This window comes from Lepidochelys kempii, chromosome 9 (genome assembly GCF_965140285.1).
Source record: "Lepidochelys kempii isolate rLepKem1 chromosome 9, rLepKem1.hap1, whole genome shotgun sequence".
Lineage (NCBI taxonomy): Eukaryota > Metazoa > Chordata > Testudines > Cheloniidae > Lepidochelys > Lepidochelys kempii.
This window is the reverse complement of record NC_136388.1, coordinates 63,026,656-63,046,601: the sequence shown is the minus strand read 5'-3', so window position 1 is coordinate 63,046,601 and position 19,946 is coordinate 63,026,656. Positions and strand designations below refer to the sequence as shown.

The 19,946-nt window shown below is 45.4% G+C and overlaps 2 protein-coding genes across 5 annotated transcripts in view; one reads left to right on the top strand and one right to left on the bottom strand.

The window, feature by feature from the left end:
- LOC140917584 (cell adhesion molecule CEACAM15) overlaps positions 1-18,915 on the top strand; it is a 63,640-nt gene extending 44,725 nt beyond the window's left edge. The window contains exon 12 of the mRNA XM_073360715.1: positions 18,846-18,915. The gene's annotated coding sequence lies outside the window, so the exon portion shown is untranslated. The remainder of the gene's footprint in view (positions 1-18,845) is intronic.
- LOC140917585 (hepatic and glial cell adhesion molecule) overlaps positions 1-19,946 on the bottom strand; it is a 41,185-nt gene that overhangs the window by 8,930 nt on the left and 12,309 nt on the right. For 2 of the 4 annotated variants that reach the window (XM_073360716.2, XM_073360717.2), the window contains exons 6-7: positions 19,521-19,586; positions 12,577-17,389 (exon numbers count right to left, since the gene is read on the bottom strand). In XM_073360716.2, coding sequence (XP_073216817.1) covers positions 17,220-17,389; positions 19,521-19,586 — 236 coding nt within the window. In that variant the 3' untranslated portion in view covers positions 12,577-17,219. Of the gene's footprint in view, positions 1-4,433; positions 4,775-12,576; positions 17,390-19,520; positions 19,587-19,946 lie in introns of those variants that run through there. The other 2 variants (XM_073360718.2, XM_073360719.2) reach the window with 2 other exon arrangements.

The following is a 19,946-nucleotide window of genomic DNA, read 5'->3' as shown; positions in this document are numbered from 1 at the left end:
ACAAAGCATTGCAGTGTATGTTTGCTGGCATTCAAACAACATCCGTTCTTTATCTCTCTGTGTTATCCTCAGGAGAGTGAGATATAATTCATGGTCACCTGGTTGAAATAGAGTGCTTTTCTGAGCGATAGCCATATGCCGGTTTTCAATGTTAAATTGTGTCTTTGAAACGGAATTAATTGATCTATTTAATCTGTATGTCGATAAGAGATTATTTTCAAAACTGAAGCAATGCAATTGTTGAACTGTAGGTTTATATTATTCTCCGCGTGTGTGTTGGGGGATGAGGCTGCATTACTGTGTCTCTAATACAAAGTTTTTTTCATGAAATATAGATGTATACTGATTCATCATGTGGACTGGCAAATGTCCATACTGTACCTCATCGGATTATGTTTGCATAAAGTCCCCAAATCTGACACTGTTAGATCTGGTTTAGTTCGTGATCATCACATAAGGCCACCATAATAGATCAGTTCAATAGCTAATGTTAAGAGGAGCTGCTGTTCTGATCTGTTACCGTGGGAATTTGCTGCTCACATCTGGTTTCCTCAATTAGTGTACCAGATCTGGCTGAATGGTATTTTTTCAGGGAAGGATTGGATCTTGGAAACGTTTGACAAATGCCAGTTGTGAAAGCTTTTTTCACATGTTTAGTTTCTTTGTGCGGATAGAGGGAAACAGATGGATTTCTGTTTAATATTTAAACATTTGTGCCATGGCAAAACAAGCCCAACCACAGCATGCAGAACCCTGTTCCTCACCTCCTGTTTCCAGCACCTAGTGGATTTCTGTCAGTTCCCTGCCTTTAATACCAACACTACCAGCCACCTCAAGTCTGGGCCCTTTTCGGAGGTAGGGAACTGAGACAGAGAGGATAAGTGACCTGCTGCAGGTCACACAAGTCTGTGGCAGAGAGGGGACTTGAACCCAGCTCAGTGCCCAGCCCCTGGGCCATCCTTCCTCTCAGATAACCCTATTGCCAGGTATACACTAGATCTATTTAATAATGGACTTTCTCTTATGAGAGAATAAGATTCTCCGCCTCTGTTGGAGAATAAGCCCTGGTCTACACTAGGACTTTAGGTCGAATTTAGCAGCATTAAATCGGTGTAAACCTGCACCCGTCCACACAATGAAGCTCTTTTTTTCGACTTAAAGGGCTCTTAAAATCGATTTCCTTACTCCACCCCTGACAAGTGGATTAGTGCTTAAATCGGCCTTGCTGGGTCGAATTTGGGGTACTGTGGATACAATTCAACGGTATTGGCCTCCGGGAGCTATCCCAGAGTGCTCCATTGTGACCGCTCTGGACAGCACTCTCAACTCAGATGCACTGGCCAGGTAGACAGGAAAAGAACCACGAACTTTTGCATCTCATTTCCTGTTTGGCCAGCGTGGCAAGCTGCAGGTGACCATGCAGAGCTCATCAGCAGAGGTGACCATGATGGAGTCCCAGAATCGCAAAAGAGCTCCAGCATGGACCGAACGGGAGGTACGGAATCTGATCGCTGTATGGGGAGAGGAATCTGTGCTATCAGAACTCCGTTCCAGTTTTCAAAATGCCAAAACCTTTGTCAAAATCTCCCAGGGCATGAAGGACAGAGGCCATAACAGAGACCCGAAGCAGTGCCGTGGGAAACTTAAGGAGCTGAGGCAAGCCTACCAGAAAACCAGAGAGGTGAACGGCCGCTCCGGGTCAGAGCCCCAAACATGCCGCTTCTATGATGAGCTGCATGCCGTTTTAGGGGGTTCAGCCACCACTACCCCAGCTGTGTTGTTTGACTCCTTCAATGGAGATGGAGGCAACGCAGAAGCAGGTTATGGGGACGAAGAAGATGATAGCTCACAGCAAGCAAGTGGAGAAACCGGTTTTCCCGACAGCCAGGAACTGTTTCTCACCCTGGACCTGGAGCCAGTCCCCCCCGAACCCACCCAAAGCTGCCTCTTAGACCCGGCAGGCAGAGAAGGGACCTCCGGTGAGTGTACCTTTTAAAATACTATACATGGTTTAAAAGCAAGCATGTTTAATGATTAATTTGCCCTGGCATTCGTGGCTCTCCTGGATGTACTTCCAAAGCCTTTGCAAAAGGTTTCTGGGGAGGGCAGCCTTATTGTGTCCTCCATGGTAGGACACTTTACCACTCCAGGCCAGTAGCACGTACTCGGGAATCATTGTAGAACAAAGCATTGCAGTGTATGTTTGCTGGCATTTAAACAACATCCGTTCTTTATCTCTCTGTGTTATCCTCAGGAGAGTGAGATAACATCATGGTCACCTGGTTGAAATAGGGTGCTTTTCTTCAGGGGACACTCAGAGGTGCCCGTTCCTGCTGGGCTGTTTGCCTGTGGCTGAACAGAAATGTTCCCTGCTGTTAGCCACAGGGAGGGGGGAAGGTTGAGGGGGTAGTCACGCGGTGGGGGGAGGTAAAATGCGACCTTGTAACGAAAGCACATGTGCTATGTATGTAATGTTAACAGCAAGGTTTACCCTGAAAGAGTGTAGCCACTGTTTTATAAAATGTGTCTTTTTAAATACCGCTGTCCCTTTTTTTTTCTCCACCAGCTGCATGTGTTTCAATGATCACAGGATCTTCTCCTTCCCAGAGGCTAGTGAAGCTTAGAAAGAAAAAAAAACGCACTCGCGATGAAATGTTCTCTGAGCTCATGCTGTCCTCCCACACTGACAGAGCACAGACAAATGCGTGGAGGCAAATAATGTCAGAGTGCAGGAAAGCACAAAATGACCGGGAGGAGAGGTGGCGGGCTGAAGAGAGTAAGTGGCGGGCTGAAGAGAGTAAGTGGCAGGCTGAAGACAGGGCTGAAGCTCAAATGTGGCGGCAGCATGATGAGAGGAGGCAGGATTCAATGCTGAGGCTGCTGCAGGACCAAACCAGTATGCTCCAGTGTATGGCTGAGCTGCAGCAAAGGCAACTGGAGCACAGACTGCCACTGCAGCCCCTCTGTAACCAACCGCCTTCCTCCCCAAGTTCCATAGCCTCAACACCCAGACGACCAAGAACGCGGTGAGGGGGCCTCCGGCCAATCAGCCACTCCACCACAGAGGATTGCCCAAAAAAAAGAAGGCTGGCATTCAATAAATTTTAAAGTTGTAAACTTTTAAAGTGCTGTGCTTAAAGTGCTGTGTGGCATTTTCCTTCCCTCCTCCACCACCCCTCCTGGGCTACCTTGGTAGTCATCCCCCTATTTGTGTGATGAATGAATAAAGAATGCATGAATGTGAAGCAACAATGACTTTATTGCCTCTGCAAGCGGTGATTGAAGGGAGGAGGGGAGGGTGGTTAGCTTACAGGGAAGTAGAGTGAACCAAGGGGCAAGGGGTTTCATCAAGGAGAAACAAACAGAACTTTCACACCGTAGCCTGGCCAGTCATGAAACTGGTTTTCAAAGCTTCTCTGATGCGTACCGCGCCCTCCTGTGCTCTTCTAACCGCCCTGGTGTCTGGCTGCGCGTAACCAGCAGCTAGGCGATTTGCCTCAACCTCCCACCCCGCCATAAACGTCTCCCCCTTACTCTCACAGATATTGTGGAGCACACAGCAAGCAGTAATAACAGTGGGAATATTGGTTTCGCTGAGGTCTAAGCAAGTCAGTAAACTGCGCCAGCGCGCCTTTAAACGTCCAAATGCACACTCTACCACCATTCTGCACTTGCTCAGCCTGTAGTTGAACAGCTTCTGACTACTCTCCAGGCTGCCTGTGTACGGCTTCATGAGCCATGGCATTAAGGGGTAGGCTGGGTCCCCAAGGATAACTATAGGCATTTCAACATCCCCAACAGTTATTTTGTGGTCTGGGAATAAAGTCCCTTCCTGCAGCTTTTGAAACAGACCAGAGTTCCTGAAGATGCGAGCATCATGCACCTTTCCCGGCCATCCCACGTTGATGTTGGTGAAACATCCCTTGTGATCCACCAGAGCTTGCAGCACTATCGAAAAGTACCCCTTGTGGTTTATGTACTCGGCGGCTTGGTGCTCCGGTGCCAAGATAGGGATATGGGTTCCGTCTATGGCCCCACCACAGTTAGGGAATCCCATTGCAGCAAAGCCATCCACTATGACCTGCACATTTCCCAGGGTCACTACCCTTGATATCAGCAGATCTTTGATTGCGTGGGCTACTTGCATCACAGCAGCCCCCACAGTAGATTTGCCCACTCCAAATTGATTCCCAACTGACCGGTAGCTGTCTGGCGTTGCAAGCTTCCACAGGGCTATTGCCACTTGCTTCTCAACTGTGAGGGCTGCTCTCATCTTGGTATTCATGCGCCTCAGGGCAGGGGAAAGCAAGTCACAAAGTTCCATGAAAGTGCCCTTACGCATGCGAAAGTTTCGCAGCCACTGGGAATCGTCCCAGACCTGCAACACTATGTGGTCCCACCAGTCTGTGCTTGTTTCCCAAGCCCAGAATCGGCATTCCACAGCATGAACCTGCCCCATTAGCACCATGATGCATGCATTGTCAGGGCCCATGCTTTCAGAGAAATCTGTGTCCATGTCCTGATCACTCACGTGACCGCGCTGACGTCGCCTCCTCGCCCGGTATTGCTTTGCCAGGTTCCGGTGCTGCATATACTGCTGGATAATGCGTGTGGTCTTTAATGTGCTCCTAATTGCCAAAGTGAGCTGAGCGGCCTCCATGCTTGCCTTGGTATGGCGTCCGCACAGAAAAAAGTCGCGGAACGATTGTCTGCTGTTGCTCTGACGGAGGGAGGGGCGACTGACGACACGGCTTACAGGGTTGGCTTCAGGGAGCTAAAATCAACAAAGGGGGTGTCTTTACATCAAGGAGTATTTCAGGCAGGACTTCACGGAGGGTTCCAATAGGAAATGGTGCACCTAAGTTATCGTTCTTATTGGAACAAGGAGGTTAGCCTGGCCTCTGATTGATACATGGCTAGATTTATCTCGCTGCACCTTCTCTGTGAGTGACTGCAGTGTGACCTAGAAGAATGAGTCCCCTAGACGGGGGAGGTGGGGAAGCAAATGAATACAGATCAAATCTGGTCTATTTCTTGTTTTGATCCACTCCATCTATCTTTTACATCTTTGGCTGGCAGCAGACGGTGCAGAAGGACTGCATGCCATCCACATCTCATGGCTGCTCGGCAGAAGATGGTACAGTACGACTGCTAGCCATCCTCATCTCTTGCCTGCCTGGCAGAAGATGGTACAGTACGACTGCTAGCAATCCTCATCTCCTGCCTGCCTGGCAGAAGATGGTACAGTACGACTGCTAGCAGTCCGTATCGCCTGCCCGCTCACCATAAGACGGTTCAATAGGACTGACTGCAGGACTAAAGAGAATGACCTGGTCAAGTCACTCCAAATTTAGTCCCTGCGCCCATGTCTGTCCAGGCGCTCCCAGCCGACGTGGCCAGGAGCACCTCGGACATGACGATGACAGCTACCAGTCGTACTGTACCGTCTGCTACCACAAGGCAAGGGGTTGCTGCTACTGTGTAGCAATGCCATACCGTGTCTGCCAGCACCCAGGAGTCATAGGGTGACGGTTACCTGAGCGGGCTCCATGCTTGCCGTGGTATGGCGTCTGCACAGGTAACTCAGGAAAAAAGGCGTGAAACGATTGTCTGCCCTTGCTTTCACAGAGGGAGGGAGGGAACGGGGGCCTGACGATATGTACCCAGAACCACCCGCGACAATGTTTTAGCCCCATCAGGCATTGGGATCTCAACCCAGAATTCCAATGGGCAGCGGAGACTGCGGGAACTGTGGGATAGCTACCCACAGTGCAATGCTCCGGAAGTCGACTCTAGCCTCGGTACTGTGGAAGCGCTCCGCCGAGTTAATGCACTTAATGCACTTAGAGCATTTTCTGTGGGGACACACACACTCGAATATATAAAACCGATTTCTAAAAAACCGACTTCTATAAATTCGACCTTATTCCGTAGTGTAGACATACCCTTACAAGCCCTGTGACATTAACCAATTAAATTGACATGATCAGTATGTTTCTGAGACACGGAGCGTATCATTTTAATCTGAACTGCCTTGTATTTCATTAATAGCAAAGCAGACGGGTATTTCCCTCCCACTGAGAACAACATCCTGGAATTGTCTTTAGAAGTACAAGGACGGGCTGTGATCTGGAAATAAGCTGCTAAACATGCACTATAGAGAATAACCACCCAGATGTTTTAGGTAGATTTTAGAGCAATTTCTAATCTTCACACACGATTTCCACCCTCTCCAAACCCCAGATAATCGATGATAGAACAAAAAACGTCATGTTAAATCTGGGATAGTTATTTAGTGGTTGTTATGATGTCTTTGGTCACTAAGTGTTAAAGCACTTGAAAGCCCATCTCCAACTCTTATTTCTCATGCAGTAGTGGGTGCTATTGACACACTGGGGGATAGCTCAGTGGTTTGAGCATTGGCCTGCTAAACCCAGGGTTGTGAGTTCAATCGTTGAGGGGACCAGTTAGGGACCTGGAGCAAAAATTGGTGATTGGTCTTGCTTTGAGCAGGGAGTTGGACTAGATGACCTCCTGAGGTCCCTTCCAACCCTGATATTCTATGATCAGCAGTACCCAGGGAAGCAAGATTGATAATCAATCTTTATTGATTAATAACCGAGTTGTTCTCTCCGGCCACTTCTATGGGGTGCACAGAAGGAGAAAGGGAGTTCCCCAGCATGGTTGGGTCCATGGAACAGGCTGCATCAGAACAAATCTGCAGGATGGATAGAGGAAATGTGCATATGTCCAGCCCCTCTCTCCCCAGCACACTCACTCCTAGCCTGGGCTGCCCACACAGCCTGCTCCCTCCCGGCTCTGAGGCCAGAAAAATGCATGGAAATGTGGGTCAGGGGAGAAAGAGGCAAAATATTAATACATCTAAAACCAGTCTCTAACCTGTTCTGCAGCTAGTTCAGCCTGACTGTTAGCTTAGTCCGGCATAAGACTTCAGTACTGGAAAGCTGCTACGCAAAGCTCAGCCCCCATGACTCCACGCAAGCTCCAGGGAATTAGCTTATCCCAAACACCCACTCATATTTGGAATCCTATGGCCACCTAATTCATTTACCAGCCTTTACATTACAGATCAAAACTGAGTTTTATAAAATATATTCTCTTGACTTATGGGGTCATATTGCATCTTTGTCACTGGGTGTACGGGTATAGAACAGTTAGCAAAGTATTTTAAAATAAAAGCCAAAAAAATTATAACACAACAAAACATTTCTATATTACATAATCATAAACCAGGTTTGCTTTAGATGTTCCGCACAGAACCTGCCTGGAACCTGCCACAGGTTCATGATATTTGAGAGTTGCATGGGTTTTCAGTCACAGATCACAATCATAAAACATTTAATTTGAGGATTAGTAAAATGGTCAATAGTTTTAATACAACACTTTTCCAAACTTATTTACAGAAGATACAGTATATTTACAATATACTAGCTGAGATATTTGGCTACAGTTTCTATCTATAACCCAACTAAGACAGCAGGCAATTTGTTAGTTTATTAGTTGATTTAAAACATTCTGGAACCTTTTGAGTTTGCGAGTAGCAACACAATGAACATGGCTTGTTTTATTACATTTTTTGCAATGAAGTTAAGTAGCTCCAGGAAGAGTGAGAGTCCACTGCTCAATGGAAAAGTTGAGCTTGTAATAACTGATAGGAAGGCAGCGCAGCTCAGTGTTTACTTTCCTTCAGTCTTCCCACAAAAAATAACGTGACTGGACACCTCGCAAAGTTACAACCGACAATAAAGGGAAAAAGGTTTAGATAGTGATAAATAAAGAACACATCAGAGATCTTCGGACCAATTTGAATGAATTGAAATCAGCAGGGCCAGACACTATTCACCCGCGGGTACTGAAGGAATTAGCTGAAGAAATCTCGGAACCACTGGCAATAATATTTACAAATGCATGGATGAGAGGAGAGGTCCCGGAAGACTGGAGAAAGGCTAACACAGTGGACATCTTTAAGAGGGGGAAAAGGGAGGATCCAGGGAAGCATAGACCAGTCAGCCTGGGAAGCTACTAAAGCAATGTGTAAAACATTCAATTTGCTAATACCTGGAGGATGAAGGGGTGATCACTAGCAGCCAGCATGGCTTTACTAAGAACAAATCATGCCAAATCAGCTTGATCCCTTCTTTGACAGGGCAATTGGTTTGGTGGATAGGGAGAATACAGTGGACATAATATTCCTGGACTTCAGCCAGGTTTTTGACACAGTCCCACATAACATTCTGATAAGTTAGCAGGAGATATGCAGGTCTGGTGGAACTACTGTTAAGTGGATACATAATTGATTAAATAACCACAAACAAAAGAGTAGCCATTAATCAAATGATATCAGATTGGAGGGAAATCTCAAGTGGGGTCCACAGGGATCTATTCAGGGGCCGGTGTTGTTTATCATCTTTATTAATTATTTGGATATAGGAATAGAGAGCATACTGATCAAGGTTGTAAATGACACAAAACTAGGGGGAGGGTAAGCAAACACTTTGGAGGTTAGAGCTAAAATTCAGAGGGACCTTGATAAACTGGAGAACTGGACTATAGCCAATAAAATGAAATTAACAGACAAATGTAAGGTGTTACACTTCCCTAACGCACAAATACAGAGTGGTGGACAATTGGCTTGGCAGCGAGAACGATCTGAGAGTTCTAGTGGATCACAACCTCACCATGAGGCAGCAATGCAATGTTGTCGCAAAAAAAGCAAATGCAATTTTAGGTTACATTAACAGAGACATAGGATGCAAGTCACGGGAGGTGATAGTCCCACTCTACTCAGGGCTGGTTAGGCCTCAGCTGGAATACTGTGTCCAGTTGGGGTCACCTCTGCATAGAATGTAGAGAAACTGGAAAGGGTCCCGGGACAAATGACAAAGATGAACAAAGGGATGGAATGCAAAGACTGAAGGACCTGGGTATGTTTAGTTTGGAAATAAAGGAGATTAAGGAGGAAGGACATTATAGCGGTGTTCATATACTTGAATGGCTGCCATAAAAAAGGTGGAGAGAATTTGTTCTCTCTTGCCACAGAGGGCAGGGCAAGAGGCAATGCATCAAACTACAGCATCGTAGATTTAAATCAAATCTCAGGAAAAACTTCCTAACTGTAAGAACACTAGGACAATGGAACAGATATCTAGGGGGGTTGTGGAAGCTCCTTCACTGGAGGTTTTCAAAGGGAGGCTGGATACCCATCTATCTGGGATGGTTTAAACACAACAAATCCTGCATCTTGGCAGGGGATTAGGCTGGATGACCCTTGCAGTCCATTCTAACTAGGGTTATCGATTAATCACAGTTAACTCACACGATTAACTCAAAAAATTAATTGTGATTAAAAAATTAATAGCGATTAATTGCACTGTTAAACAATAGAATACCAACTGAAATTTATTAAATATTTTTGGATTTTTTCTACATTTTAAAATGTATTGATTTCTATTACAATTCAGAATACAAAGTGTACAGTGCTCACTTTATATTATTTTTATTAGAAGTATTTGCACTGTAAAAATGATAAACAAAAGTAGTATTTTTCAATTCACCTCATAAGTACTGTCTTGCAATCTCTTTATTGTGAAAGTGCAATTTACAAATGTAGATTTTTTTTTGTTACTGAAAAACAAAACAATGTAAAACTTTAGTGCCTACAGGTCTACTCAGTCCTACTTCTTGTTCTTAGCCAATTCCTAAGACAAACAAGTTTGCTTACATTCACAGGAGATACTGCTGCCTTCTTCTTATTTACAGTGTCACCTGAAACTGAGAACAGGCATTTGCCTGGCACTTTTGTAGCCGGCGTTGCAAGGTATTTACATGCCAGATATGCTAAACATTCATATGTCCCTTCATGCTTCCGCCACCATTCCAGAGGACATGCTTCCATGCTGATGATGCTCGTTAAAAAAATAATGCTGTCATAAATATAAAGGGAAGGGTAAACACCTTTAAATCCCTCCTGGCCAGAGGAAAAATCTTTTCACCTGTAAAGGGTTAAGAAGCTAGGATAACCTTGCTGGCACCTGACCAAAATGACGAGTGAGGAGACAAGATACTTTCAAAGCTGGAGGGTGGAGGGAGAAACAAAGGGTCCTCTCTCTGTCTGAGTGATGCTTTTGCTGGGACCAGAGCAGGAATGCAGGTCAGAACTCCTGTAAAGAGTTAGTAAGCAATCTAGTTAGATATGCGTTAGATTCTGTTTTGCTTAAATGGCTGATAAAATAAGCTGTGCTGGAGGGAATATATATTCCTGTTTTTGTATCTTTTTGTAACTTAAGGTTTTGCCTAGAGGGATTCTCTATGTTTTGAATCTGATTACCCTGTAAGGTATTTATCACCCTGATTTTACAGAGGTGATTCTTTTATCTTTTCTTTAATTACAATTCTTCTTTTAAGAACCTGATTGCTTTTTCATTGTTCTTAAGATCCAAGGGTTTGGGTCTGTGTTCACCTATGCAAATTGGTGAGGATTTTTATCAAGCCTTCCCCAGGAAAGGGGGTGAAGTGCTTGGGGGGATATTTGAGGAGGGGGGGAGACATTTCCAAGTGGGCACTTCCCCTGTTATTTTTGTTAGACACTTTGGTGGTGGCAGCATAAAGGTTCAAGGACAAAAGGTAAAACAGTTTGTACCTTGGGGAAGTTTTTAACCTAAGCTGGTAAGAATAAACTTAGGGGGTCTTTCATGCAGGTCCCCACATCTGTGCCCGAGAGTTCAGAGTGGGGAAGGAACCTTGACAAAATGCATTAATTAAATTTGTGACTGAACTTCTTGGGGAAGAATTGTATGCCTCCTGTTCTGTTTTACCCGCATTCTGCCATATATTTCATGTTATAGCAGTCTCGGATGCTGACCCAGCACATGTTCATTTTTAAGAACACTTTCACAGCAAATTTGACAAAAAGCAAAGAAGGTACCAATGTGAGATTTCTAAGCATAGACACAGCACTCAACCCAAGATTTAAGAATCTGAAGTGCCTTACAAAATCTGAGGGGGATTATGTGTGGAGAATGCTATCAGAAGTCTTAAAAGAGCAACACTCCCATGCAGAAACTACAGAACCCGAACCACCAAAAAAGAAAATCAGCCTTCTGCTGGTGCCATCTGACTCAGATGATGAAAATGAACATGCGTCGGTCTGCTCTGCTTTGGATCATTATCAAGCAGAACCCATCACCAGCATGGACGCATGTATTCTGGAATGGTGGTTGAAGCATGAAGGGACATATGAATCTTTAGTGCATTTGGCACGTAAATATCTTGCAATGCCGGCTACACAGTGCCACACAAATGCTTGTTCTCACTTTCAGGTGACATTGTAAACAAGACGTGGGCCGCATTATCTCCTGCAAATTGTAACCAAACTTGTTTGTCTGAGCCAGGGGTGGGCAAACTTTTTGGTCCTAGGGCCACATTGGGTACAGAAATTGTATGGAGGACTGGGTAGGGAAGGCTGGGGGAGGCTATGCCTCCCAAAACAGCGAGGGGTGGCCTGGCCCCTGCCTCCATTCCAGCCTCCCAGAACTCCCACCCCCATCCAACACCCCCCCACTCCCCACCCCTGACTGCCCCCTGTATCCAATCCAAACACCCCGCTCTCTGCCCCAACCATCCCCCTGGGACCCCTGCCCCTATCCAATCTCCCCTGCTCCCCACCCACTGACCGCCCCCCTGGGCCTCCCCCACCCCTATCCAACCCTCCCTGCTCTCCCCACCCCACATTACCTGTGGCGTGGGGGAAAGGGGGGCTCAGTCCTTTCCCTGTGCATTTCCCCTGCTCGTTTGGCTGCTCTCCCTAGCAGTCGGACAGGTCTCGCTCCCTGTCTGGGCTTGGCTGCTGGAGACAGGGGCCAAGCATGCTGGAGGTGGAGAGGGGCCCTGGCTTGCTATACCCCTGTCCCCTGCAGCAGCACCCAGGCCCCTTGACCGCCCCCCCAAACTCCCCCTGACCGTGCTGCCCTGGAGCACCAGGTCTGGTGGCACTATAGCTGTGCTGCCTGGGCAGAGCTGCAGCCACTCTGCCCAGGTGCTGGGGGAACTGTGACTGCAAGGGAGGGAGGCAGGGGAGCAGAAGGGGAGGGGCCAGGGGCTAGCCTCCACCCCACTCCCTGTGCTGCCGGGGAGTTGGGCTGGCTCCTCTGCAAACCTGTCCTGACCCCGCTCCCTGGGAGGAGCTCGGGGGCCAAAGGGAAGGGTCCTGGGGGCCTGATGTGGCCCACGGGCTGTAGTTTGCCCCCCTCTGGTCTGAGCGATAGGCTAAAGTAGGACTGAGTGGACTTGTAGGTTCTAAAAGTTTTACATAGTTTTATTTTTGAATGCAGTTATTTTTTGTACATAATTCTACATTTGTAAATTCAACTTTCATTATAAAGAGATTGCACTAGAGTGCTTGCATTAGGTGAATTGAAATATACTATTTCTTTTGTTTTTTATAGTGCAAATATTTGTAATAAAAATAAATATAAAGTGAGCACTGTACACTTTGTATCCTGCATTGTAATTAAAATATATTTGAAAATTTATAAAGCATCCAAAAATATTTAAATAAATGCTATTCTATTGTTTAACAGTGCAATTAATCACTTATTTTTTTTAAACATGTGACTAACCACAATTAATTTTTTTAATTGCTTGACAGCCCTACTTCTAACCCTATGGTTCTATGAGTCCTTGTACCTTAATTACCAGCATTTAAATGCATGCTTTATTTTCCTGTACTGAAAAGAACTAAGCACCGGATGCTGTTCTATCTTACTCAATGTTAATAACAAGCTAATGGGATTACAGTGGTTTGTAATTTAAAAAATTTACAAAAATCAGACAGATCAGAATCAGGCCCATAACTGTCAAGTTTTTAAAAGGTGCCCACACTCACATTTTCTTGACATTTCAAAGAGATTAAATTCTAAAACAGAGTTTTAATCAGGATTTTTAAATGATTGCTCTATTAATAACCCATTGAAATTGATGGGACTTTTACCATTATTGATGTACATTTAACTACTACTGCCTCCCTGCCCCAGATCATAATTTCAGCCTCTCCAGCTGTGCTTGTTTCATATCAGGTCAAAACATGAATAATCCTGGAATAGAAAAGGGAATTCAGGTGATGTAATTTTTTTTTCCCCCAGAGAAGTGAATGATCAATACCCATGATTCTAAACCCCTCATTCTTTATGAGATTTTTTTTTTTTAAACTCCAACATCTTGGCAGCTTGCAGCTGTCCCCCATGCAGTGATACGGTACTGGATGATGTGTGTTTCATCGCGGATTGCTGCCAGCAATGAAAGCAATGGAGGAGTGGTTAAAAGATGCACAAGCCCAAGGCAACTCATTTAAATTGTGTTCAGTGCTGAAAGAAAGGACATGACTTCACTGAAAAAAACAGGTGTATTTTTACATTCAGATGCTGCATCTCACTGTAAAATCTGGGGAGGGGGGAGAGACAAAGGGCTGTACTTTTTACCAGGTGTAGGGACAGAGGGTTAATCTTGACTAGGTTCATTGGGTGCGGAGGAGGAAAAAAACCCCACCTACCTGAGAAGATATGGCCAGAGTTCACAAACCCGCAGGTGGCAGTGTGAAACCCTCAAACGTAGTGTGCAAACAATATATACTCTCTTGTATGGTGGAGATTCTACAAGAACCTGGGCTATTGAAGAACACAGAGATAAGTCCTGAGGATCCTATGCAATTACCAGCACCAGGTGCCTGAGCACCTTAGCTTGTGGATATTTGTAGTAACAGAAAAGTACAAGAGGATTAAAACCATCACTGGGACTCCCACTGGCTCCCTCTTAGATACTTAATGCAACCCACCTTTACATATGCACAAAGTTAAACATTCTGAGGCCAGCTGCTGGTGTCCTTAGGATAGAAATGCACCCAAAGTAGTGTAGAATTATTAGCACAGTGTTTCATTTTCACTGGGGATACAACCCCAGTGGTATGTATATTCAGATGAAAACCCATAACTTCTTTCTCAGTTACTATTTTATTTTAAACCATCCTTTCTATAAAGAACAAAGAAAAGATTCCAAGAGAAAGAGCTGGGGTCTAGAGACAAGACAGAAGCATGGGGTTGGAAAACCAGAGTTCTACATTCTATTCCCAGTTCTGACACTGACTTGTTCGGCTAACCCCTTCACTGCTCTCTCAATCCTCATGAATAGAAAAAAGAAAGCAACAAACTGAATATACTGGTTTCCTCTTGCAAATTCTCCTTCTTCGAAAGGTGTTCAATTAGCCGTAAATATCACTAGGGTAGCAGTGCCTTTTCCCAATACATTTTAAAGATCAAATCCTATCCTTCCCCTCCATGCTGTAGAAAGCCCTGACTGTACCAGGACTGCCATGGTTGGGCCATGAACTGAGCAGTAACAGCAGGTTATTATGAAACTGATTGAAGGACCATAAAGTGCATAGCTGGACTTCTTGGCGAGGTGGCCAGCACAAGGCAGAAGCACATTTGATAATACAATCTGTTCCATTACACTCCTGTTGGCATTTACTTCATGCTCTCCATGAAGGCAAGGCTGGATCAATTAGTGCCAAAATAGTTTCAGATTTGGTACCTACCAGAAGGAAAGTTTCCTATAGCTTCAAAAGCCAGAAGTAAACATTCCGATTATCTTCTGACCTCCTGCCAACTACAGAAAAATCTGCAAAACTTCTAGTATTCTCCAAGTAACAATTAGTAGAACAACAGAGTTATTCATTGCCCTTTGTTCTGGTGGTGGCTGGCAGACTGTAGAAGATTAACTAGCAAAAGTTGGCACTGCACAAGCATATTCATGATACAAAGATCTGCTCTTTGGATTATTATGAAGGAAGATTTGGACCCAGAAAACATATACTACAATAGGGCTGAAATGAACTACAAAGAGCAGGGGAATGAAAGCAGAAGTGGGAAGAGAGGTTTTTATTATTATGGGGGTCCAGTCACATGATGGGAGAAACACTTGGACCACCTGGCCTATCAGGATACAAGATCCATCCGAAACATAAAAACAAGAGGAGATATTTTCATTTAGTATGTGGCGGTGTGTTGAAAAGGGGCTAAAATGTTAATGAAACCTTTGTTGACTGTTAAACATTCATTGGAATACCACCACTAAGAAGCTCTTTAACCTTTCCTTAGAGACACAGAAAAAAGGAAAAACAGTATTTGGAATAAAAAGCATTAATTAACACTTTCCTTGTAACACTATCCCTTATTTCCTTTAGCTGTGTAGAATTCTTTTTCAAGGGAGAAACCCATGTTTGACAGTTGTTTAAATAGCATGAAAGGTGGTATGGATTGTCCTTTAGGGGGAAGAGAAAAAGGTCGTTGAGGTGGTTCAGAATGCTCCTGTTAAAGTCTGATCCTGTTTTCCTGAAGACAAAACAAAATGCACACGAAGACAGGAATAAAAGAAGAGCAAAGGGAGAAGATGCAGCTTCAGCCTTGCGCTTGATTTCTTAGGCCAGGTCCACACTACACGCTTACTGTGGCATGACTACATCATTCGGGGGGGGGGGTGAAAATCCACACCCCTGAGCAACGCAGTTATACCAACCTAAACTCCCATGTAGGCAGCGCTATATCGAAGGGAGAGCTTCTGCCGCAGACATAGCTACCGCCTCTCCCGCAGGTGGAGTACGGCCACGTCTGCATTACAAAATTAAGTCGACGTACAGCCACCGCAGTAATTAAAGCAGTGTTTCAGGTCCACGCTATGCTCCTCCTGGCGGCAGTGTGCACACTCACCAGGAGCACTTCCACCAACTTAAGTGGGGCATTGTGGGGTACTGCCAGCCGCCAGGCTGCTAACAGGCCATGTAAGTAACACACTGTCTACATGGACACTGGGTTGCCGTAATTACACTGACCAAAGAGCTATGCCTCTTGTGAAGATGGAGTTAAGTCAATGTAGTGGACGACTTACATTGGTGGGTGCCTTACGTCGGTGCCCTACATTGACCTAACTCTGTAGTGTAGACCAGCCCTCACTAAGCTGACAGGAGAGCTCTCTCCCATTGGTTTAGAGCATCTTCATCAAAGGTTTATAGGACAGACCTGCCCTTAGGGATCTCTTCACTTTATAGCAGTGGTTCTCCAACTTACGTATTGATGACCCCTTTCATAGAGCAAGCCTCTGAGTGCAACCCCTCTTATAAATTAAAAACACATTTTTTAATATTTAACACTATTATAAATGCTGGAGGCAAAGTGGGGTTTGGGGTGGAGGCTGACAGCTCGTGACCCCCCGCATAATAACCTCATGACCCTCTAAGGGGGTCACGACCCCCAGTTTGAGAACCCCTGCCTTACAGAAACCTGAGCTCTTCATGGGGTTTAGCTCAAATCCCCTACCATCCACAAAGAAAAATCTCTGATCCAGGTTTGGAGGTACTTTAAGCCCATGCTAGCTGACCTAGCTGGGTGGGGTGAATTAGAACTAGGGGTACCAACCCTCCAGGGTTGTCCTGAAGTCTCCAGGAATTAAAGATTAATCTTTCAAGAAAGATTATGTCATGTGATGAAATCTCCAGGAATTTGTCCAACCAAAGTTGGCAACCCTAATTAGAACCCAATCTCCTGTGTCACTCAGGCTGGAACCCACACACTTTGCAGTGAGGACCCAGGCTAAAATCACTTGAGTGCTGGCAGTCCTCCAATGCCTTTCCACAACTCCCCCTAAAAGACACACAACTTCTCCCACAATTGACACAGTTGCTCAGGAAAGAGTCCTAGAGCGTCTCAGCACAAAGAACCATGGGCTATGCCCCCAGACATGCACAGACAAGTGCAGAAACAGTGAGGACACAATCACATGAGTAGGGCTTTGCTGTGGGGAGGCTTGCAACTGGGCTCAGCTAACCTGGCTGGCAATTACTGGGTCTAACTGTGCAGACAAACCTTTACTCACAATCTTACTGCTGCAGAAACAAGCACTGCCCTCATTAGGCACCCCAAGACTTGGCAAATGTGTACCAGCACTGGGCTGTAGAGGGCATTTCTTTTAGCTGCTGCTGGTCATGGGCTCACAGCTGTGTTGCAACAACAACAACAAATGCCGACTTGGCCAGCTAAGCCAAACTCTTCTTAAACAGATGGCCCAAAGGAGAATGACAGGAAAGTGACAAAATAAGATGGGGGAAGGAAAAAGGACACGAGAGGGTGTGACAGCAGGAACCCAGGTGTTGTTCAGGACTCAGCTGAAGCCTGGTTAGGAGGCCTTTCAGAATCAAGAGGATTAAGGTCCAAGAGTGCCGCAGTGGTTTCTGGGGTCCCAGAAGATGGTGATGTTTGCTTCTTACAGTCCACGTGTCCCCCTGGTCCACTTGAGCGACCGCCAGACAAACAGCGTCTAAGAGCTTTAAAATAAACCAATTGAAAACTAAACTGTTTGGTCAATTTCTATGATAAACATGCCTGCACTATTTCAGCTCATTGTCAAGCCAGACCATGACTTCACCAGAAGACCTGCAGCCCCTTCACAGGTTTTGTTTCTTTGTTGTTTAGGTTAAAAAACAATCCAGCTGGTCCCAGTCTGTTTGTCTTTAATTTCTGCTGCCAACAGCTGCACGGAACCGGCTGTGTTGGACTCTTGTTACCTTGGGCCCTGGAGAGACCAGGTCTCGGCTCAGCAGTGCCCATCTCCCCCTGAGCCTCACTTCACAGCTAGCTCAGCCCTGTTACAAAAGCCAGAGAGGCCGATTCTCCCTCATCTCGTGGAACCCACGCCTGCTTGGAGTGGTGCTCTGTCCCCCTCTAGTAGCACCCAGCCCAGCTAGCGACTGATGAGACTGTTACAGCTTTGGCTGAGAGCCGCATGGCTTTTACCTCACGCAGCGGAGGCTCCTACGCTGAGCTTCAGAGCTCCCATGTTTGATCCTGCCTGCCGACGGCCGGGGTCTGTCAGCGTTACACTCACACCTTGTGCAACCAGTTGCACCCGTGCAAAGTGGAGATAATACTAGGGGCTTACACTTCTCAGTTTATATAGGCCCACCTCCATTCCACCTGCACAAGCCCCCTGCGTGCCACCCTCCCATCCCCCTCTATTTCAGGGACTCTCTGTCACTCCCCGCAATTTCCCCCCTGCCAGGGGTTCTATGCCCCCCATTCCCTCCTCCTCCTGCATGCCAAGCAGCTCTGTGTTTCCCTCAATCCCACTTCTTTCCATGCCCTCCATCCACATTCCCCCAATGTTTGAGGCTTGTGTGCATCCAATACCACCACTCATTTAACATCCACTTGGCACAGGTTCACATGCTGGCAGAAAGTTCCCGGCAGTGGAGAACCGGGCCCTTTCCCTCCGTCTCCCATGCCAATACAGACCACCAACAGATTTTGTAGCGAGATTTCAATCATTTTTCCCCATTCTGAAAATTTCTCAACCATGACCAAACAGTGGATGTATTTATCCAGGAGCAGCAAACTCCTCTGAGCCACACAGCACACGTAACAAAGGGCTTGTCTATACCAGGAAATTATTCCAGAATAAGGCACAGTTTGAGTTTAGAGTACTAGAGCTATCCTGGAATAACTCCCTGTGTGGATGCTCTTATTCCAGAGTAAGAATGTCTTTTTCTGGGTTAGCTTAATCCAAAAGTGGATTAATTTAAATTCAGGAATTCCTGAATAAGAGTGTCCACACAAGGAGTTATTCCAAAATGGTTTATTCTACTATATAGTTATTCTGATCAATTTCCCCATGTAGAAAAACCCCAAATGGCGTTAAGAAGCTAAAATCGAGCCACTCATTTGTTGGAATACTTTGGCAGGCTTGGAAGACTCTTGTAACAATGACCCTTTGTTTCCGTGCAGGCATCCCAATATCAACCCACCAAATATTTTCGGATTCTTATAAATGTCTCTCCATCAGGCCAAAAGTTATGCTGTGCAGCAGCTTTCCTTTCCAATCCCTCATCTCCATTAAGAAAAAAAAAATGGAAGGCACACCATCAACTTAGAGAGAGAGAGAGAGAGAGAGAGAGAGATCACACTCTGCTGGAAGTTGTGGTTGGGGGGGGTTGTTTTTTTTCTAAACATACTATTGTCAAAGTAACGATTAAAAAGTCATAGCAAAATCATTTCTCTGTTTCCAGTGTGTTTTCTTTGTGTAACTGTCAAAACTCTTCATCTAGCCAGTTTCACCCTTTTCCTGTATAGTCAGCAGTATGCACTTCTGGTCATTGGTGTCGGTATGTCACAAAGGAACAGGTGAGGAAAAGAAAATATATACACGCACGCACACACACAGAGGAAAATGTGATTGTAAAAGAAAAGAAGAAGATTGGCAGGGGACTCAGAGCAAAAGTAGGCACTTTGAACTCATCTTTTGGGATGCAGTAGATTCCAAATGGACAGTTTTCCTTGGAAGAACATCTGATTTAATAATAAGGGGGAAAAAAACACACACACACAAAATGGAGTTACCAAAAAACACAAGCCCCCAAAGCAAGCAAAGGGATTATTTTAGGATATTTAAATACAGCTTACCAGAGTCTCCACAGAAACACTGTGTTGGACACCTGAGATGTTTCCTTGAAACATATAAAACAGCAACTAAAAAACCAAAACAAAAGTAGTTGTAATTTTCCTGAAAGTTGACACTTGATACTTCAGGTCAGCACAGCCCAGAAAACCCCAGGTTCCTCTTTCTGTTGAAATTTGAAGTGGTGAGTGTGGAAAGCGGAGAAACTATATAAGTAAAGGAGTTAAAAGCAATCACTCGCTTACACTTGCAAAAAAGGGGATTTGATTGATTTGTTGTGTGTCTTGTTTTCCCTCATGAACATGTCAATGGTGAAACTTTCCCATCACTTTGCAGCAACCACCTCCTGTGGGTTAAAGGAATGGTTAGCATTGAAAGCGCAGGTGACAGAAAATGCTAGCAGTCTCCCTGACAGTCCCAGAGTTGCCAGC